This window comes from Talpa europaea (assembly GCF_964194135.1).
Source record: "Talpa europaea genome assembly, chromosome: 12".
Lineage (NCBI taxonomy): Eukaryota > Metazoa > Chordata > Mammalia > Eulipotyphla > Talpidae > Talpa > Talpa europaea.
The window spans coordinates 71,861,087-71,866,886 of record NC_140079.1 but is presented as its reverse complement, the minus strand read 5'-3'; the positions used below and the strand labels follow the sequence as shown (position 1 = coordinate 71,866,886).

The window sequence follows — 5,800 nt, the reverse complement described above, 5'->3', positions numbered from 1 at the left end:
ATATCTTAAGGTATCTTAAATGAACATCCTGTTTCATGTAGTCACAGTTAAAAGCTTTGCTCTTGAATTGTGGTCAGGTGCTGTTCTCTTGAGTGTTGGGGGCGAACTCTTTATCTGAAGGCTTTGCAGGGAGTGCTCCTTCAGAGCAGGGTTTGGCTGTGGCTGGACAGGCCAGGGCAGATTCTGGTGGTTGACATGTCTGGGGGAGAGTGAGGCTGTACTGCAGCATCTGCAGGTGTCCTTGCTAGAAGACCTCGGTATGTCCCACAGAAAGGTGGGCATTGCTAAATAACAACGGTGCCCAGATCTAGCAGGTCCAGTCTAGATCTGCTAGGTTACATGACAGGTGAACAGTTGTTCTTTTGTTGCAGCGTTGCTGAATCGTGTGCCAGAACCAAGGTCATCCTTTTGCAGAAAGCCTGCACGACTCTGAATTTACCTGTGCGCTCTTGCTCTGGACTGTGACCACTCCTGAGATTCTCCATCTCCACACACTGCTGTGCCTTTTGACCCCTGGTATCTACAGTGGGGGTGGTGTTAAGGCACTGCTTTAAAACTTTTCTTGTTTGAGTTTTTTAATTCAGCACCACCAGTATTAGACTTCTTTGTGCAGTGCTGCGGTGGGCACCTTTCCCTGCTGCTATTGGTGGGATTCTGAGGTGCACCATCAGGGGGAGTGGCTTCCCTTTGCGGACTCACTGTTCCTTGGGCAGGGGCGAGTGTAGGAGTGTCCCAAACACCAGAGGGGAGCAGGCGCCACTCAGAGGGCTGTGTGCCCCACCATTCAGGTTGTGGCAGGTTCTCTCAACAGGCTGAACGTGGAAATAAAGCAAACCTGTATGAAAAAGCTGTCTTTCTCCTCTCTTTAAACATAGATAGTGGCCTTGAATTTGGTGCCTCTTGCCTCCTCCCCTGGCAGCACTCCTGGGCACCCAACATTCACCTGCCTTAGGCACACATAACAAGGAGGGAACATACAGCCTCCTGGTTTTCTGCGTTTTCAGCTGAGCTTTCTAAAGTGACGTGTTCGTCCAGGAGGCCCAGGAAACAACTGAGCAGTCTTTCTGTTTGTTTTCTGTGCTTGTCATTTTTCTGGATGAGAAAAAAATCCTTTAGACTTTTCCTTGGAGTTCTGCAAGTGTGAAGACTTACACTGAGATTTGTTTTAGCCAGTTGGTCCTCTTTCCATATTTACTACTTTTCCCCCACTGAGAAGGGAGTGAAATCCATGTGATACCAATCCAATTTTGTCTGCCAGGTCTAGATGACCGTTGGTGCCTTGTGAAGTTGGAGTTTCTTTCTCCTCTTTTACCTGCTGGGACCTGAAGCTTAGTTTAAAAAAACAGCAAAGCGCAGAACAACCACACTTTGAAATCAGACATCCACAAACCTAGAGACATCTCAGAATCGGAGGCTGACTGCCCTTGCTACGAGGCAGCGGTGCTGTGTGATCCTCGGCTGTGTGGTCGCGTGGCCAGCCTGGGAGTTGGCCTCAAGGTGGTCCCCTGGGTGAGAGGGCGGTGTTCAGCCTTGGCCCGTCCTGTCTGCTTTCTCTGCAGTTCCATCATTGTTGCATCTTGTCACGTAAGTGTCTTCATGCCTTCTGTGCACGTATTTACAGTAATTCGTTTCTGTTTTTTAAACCTCAGCGTGCCACAATCTAGGATTTTTTTTTTTCCATTTCATGCCAGTAAGAAGAAATAAGGTGCACCATTCTAAATATTTAACAGCTTTCAGAAAATTAACTTTTCACTGTTTTAAACTTGCTAGTTGTAATTGTTTTACACAATTTGTAAATAAAAGAATTTCTGAAACATTGGTGTTTGCTTTAACTTTTCTGCTGTAGAAATGAAATTTCCCAGGCCTGCCTTTTGTAGGGAACTTTTCTAACCTGTCCTAGGGGTGGGGTGAGGGGGCTTGAGGGAGGAGGTGGGCAGAGGATCCTCATGTTCTGGCTTGGGGCCATTGGATGGTGCTGGCTGCCCATGTGGGCCAGGTCTTCATGGAGTCTCCAGAGGCAGTGGAGATGTGAGAAGGCTTGCTGTACATAGGAACTTTTTGACCTGGGCTCTCCAGAAGGTTCCCAATGATCATGCTGAGCCAGAAGGGGACACAGGTAGCAGGGGATACTCTCCCTGTCCTTTCTTGAGTCATGCGTGAGGGCATCCTGGAACCCAGCACTGACTCCTAAAGACGACCACGGGCATGTCAAATGTGACCAAACTTACCTAGTGGGGTCACTGCTTTTAGGCCTCACCAAGTTGGGGAAACTTGGGGAACTGAACAGGTCATTTAACCTCCAGTCTTTCAACCTCGCTGGTGGGGATGGGGCTCTGGTCTTTCTAGTTGGGTTTTCAGACCTGAACATAGGTCTGATCTCAGGTTTGTATAAAAACAAGCCGTGTGCTGTGTTGGCACCAACCCTGGCTCCCAACAGGAAAGGTGCCGCCATCTGGGTCGCTCTGCGACCTAGAGGTTCAGCTTGCCTTAGTTGTGAGGTTCACGATGCAGTGACTTCCCTGGAGACCACAGTGGAAAAGTGGGTGCGGCATTTAATCAGTAAATAGGGCTGGTTTATCCTGTGGCCTTGAGTGCCATGTGCAGGCTGACAGCGTGGGAAAGGGACTAAAATCCAGCTTCCTTTAGCAGAAAATCTAAGGTGGTTTCAAGGTTGCTTTTTTTTTTTAAAAAAAAGATTTATCTATCTATACATACATACAAGCACCGGGTACAGTCAGAAGCGCGGAAGGGTGAGAGAATTCACCAGAGCCAGAGCGGGGAGCAGAGCAGGCAGCAGGACCGAGTACACTGCTGAGGGGAGCAGCGGGCAGCAGGAGAGGTCTGCGCGCCATGTGGGACCCTCCTCCGGTGGCCGGGGAGCAGCCAGGGATCAAACCGGCGATGCAGAGGCTGCGGGCAGCTTCGCAACCCAGCGCTCAACTGCTGCGCCACGGGGGAGGCCCCTCAAGGTTGCTTTTGAGATTACTCTGAGTAAGCATTCACAGCTGACTTAGTTTCAATGTTGGAAAAGCACCAAGACCACCCCTGACCTGCCCCGAGGACCTTTGGAGGGGCCGCAGGGGTATCTCAGGCCTTTCTGTGACTCCCAGAAAACCTGAAAGAGGACCCCATTCTGCAAAAAAGATGTAGCTCATCTGTTCCAGCATCTGCACAGAGACCAGGTAGTGGGGTGGAAACGCTGGATTGCCATGACAGTAGATTTGCAAGCCTGGGTCAGCATGTGGGTGGTTTCTGTCCCCACTAGGCCCTGGCCTCCCAGCTGCTTGGGGCCCACCGAACAACAAAGCACTCAGGTAGTCCCTGCGTCCTGAGACAACTGGCTGGGCTCCTGGGAACCTGCTGATGTCACCTGGGTAGGGCGGGGCGGGACTGACGCAGGAACAGGTCTCACTTCTGCCAGGAGAGCAGGGAGTGTCCTCTGGCCAGCCGCATGCCCTCCTGCCCCACCATCGGCCCCTCCCCGGCCCGGGGCAGCCCGGCCATGAGGGAGATGGAGCCCAAGGACCAGCAGCTCATGGTGAGCACCCTCCTTGTGTCCCCTGACAGCCTAGGGCTGCTCCTCAGAGTCTGCCCCTCCCTCTTCCTTGCTCCTTCAGAGCCCGCCTGTCAGCTCAGTCAGCTCTGACTTCCAGGACTGCGCCTGTGCTCCTAAGCTAGGGGTTCCTCCTACCTGCTTTCCCAAGGACCAGGCTCCTGCCCACACATCCCTTCACCGCTGCTCTGAACCCTGGCTCAGGAGCAGGCCACAACCCCAAATCGGGTGAGGTAGTCACCTTTCTGCCTGGCCTAATCCATCTGCTGGGTGACTGGGAACCTCAGCCCCTCAACTATTGGTTAGTGGCGTTCAGGGGCCTCAAGCCTGCAGGCAGGTTATCCAGGGGCTGGTTGAGGCTGCCCCCAGGGAGCATCACAGCCGTGAGGAGGACCTTCCCCATATCACAGATGGAAAGTAGAGACCTAGCAAGCTTATGCTGGCTTATTGGGGGGTTGAAGTAAATTCAAGACTTAGGGGTCAATGTGATTCCAGAGGTCCAGCTGGAGAACCCCCTTAGGAAGGGTTGCCAGGGCTGCGGAGAATGTGAAGAAAATGCAGTAGTAACTGGTGAGGTGGTAAGACCTCTTAGCAACTATGAGACCTTGGGCAGCTTGTTCTGTGCCTCAGTCTCTCCATCTGAGACGAATGGGGTCACTGTCATCGCAGCACTCTTCTCCAAGGGTTACTGTGTGGCATGAGCAAGCTCATGCTGCATGTCAGCTCCTGGTGGGGGGCTGGGGCTCAGTAACCGTAACTACTTCACTGAGAAGTATGATGTCCACAGGCCAGTGAGGGCAAGGAGGGAGAGTTTGGGGGTTCCTGATGTACTGGAGGAACTGTGAGCAGTTACCAGGTGTCCTGCCCACAGGTAGCCCTTCGGATCCGCCCACTCAATGACACAGAACTGGAGGAAGGCGCCACTGTCATTGCCCACAAAATGGGGGACCAGGTAAGACTGAGCACAGAGGGTGTGTCCACAGGGTTGCAGTGCTAACCCTTCCAGACTCCACCTGCTTCTCTCATTCCTTCACTCATTCTTTCATTCAAATGTCAATGTCAGTTGGTACTGTGACCAGGCACTGTTCCAGGCACTGTTCCAGCTGTGAGTGAGACAAGCACCCATCTCACCAAACTAACTTTCTAGTCAGGTATTAGGGGGGTGGGGTGTCAGACAATAAGTAGAGAAATGTATCATGCGGGGGAGAAATGTATCATGTATCATCTCTCAATGTTATGAGAGAGAAAGCAGAGCAGAGGTGCTCTGGAAAGTCTGGGGAGAGAGCAGAGTAGCCCTAGAGGAAGCGGGAGGGCAGAGGTCTCAGGGGTAGGTGATCTGGTCAGAGGGTTAGCCAGATCTAAGGCAGGAGTGGCCTTGGTGCCTCATGGACCAGCCAGTGGGAGCCTAGTGAGCAGGTGGAGGCAGGAGGGACCCAGAGCAGATTTAGGTCTGGGTCTAGAGCAGTAGTTTTGTAAAGGGCTCCAGGGGATTGTAGGCATGGCAGGGCAGGGCTGGGGATGGGCACGCTGCCACATTGCCAGGGATTACTACTCCTTAGAAACAGACTTAGTTTAAAAATGTGGGTGTCCATGGTAGTCACAGAACAAATGCCAAATTTGGGGTGAAACCAGACTGTCAAGTGAGTTGGGTTTTCCCACTTGTCGATAGCAAGGCAACTTTCCTGAGGAGCTGAGGGGCAGGCAGCTCAAGGAGAGTGTTTGCTCGTCCAGGGAAAGGGTCCAAGCTGGCAGGGAGCCCCGATTACCCTGTGGTGGTGGTAGGGAGAGGGGTGGGAGGCCCCGTCCTGATCTGGCAGGGGAAGAGCTGGGGTCGAAGCTTCAGGAAGATGAATGAGCAGAAAGAGTAAGGTGTGTGCTTTGCAGGAGGGGAGCTGGGAGAGAGGCCCGCAGCGTTAATGCTGAGCTAAGAGGTGACTACAACCAAGTAAGACAAGACGGTGTTAAAAAAAGAAACAAAACCCAAAAACAAAAACCCCAACTCTTTAAAAAAATAAGATGATTATAATAGTGATCTGGAAATTCTTAGACCCGAGTGATCATGAAATCACAAGCTATGGTAATGTACAAAATGGGGTTAACGTAGTTTCTGACTTACAGTAATATTTTTAAACATTAGATTTTTATAAAATGATGTCTTTCAGATATGTATCTTCTTTTCTGAAAGGTTTTATTTCTCCTGTTTCATTTGATTCCAAGGCACTGATCTAATTACATTTATGGTGTAAC

General features: G+C 51.3%; 1 protein-coding gene across 1 annotated transcript in view; it reads left to right on the top strand.

Moving 5' to 3' along the window:
- Positions 1 to 3,451: 3,451 nt before the first annotated feature.
- LOC311181685 (kinesin-like protein KIF19) overlaps positions 3,452 to 5,800 on the top strand; it is a gene marked incomplete at both ends in the record, with an annotated part of 37,086 nt that continues 34,737 nt past the window's right edge. The window contains 2 exons of the mRNA XM_084250127.1: positions 3,452 to 3,538; positions 4,425 to 4,505. Of these exons, the coding sequence (XP_084106253.1) occupies positions 3,452 to 3,538; positions 4,425 to 4,505 (168 nt within the window). The remainder of the gene's footprint in view (positions 3,539 to 4,424; positions 4,506 to 5,800) is intronic.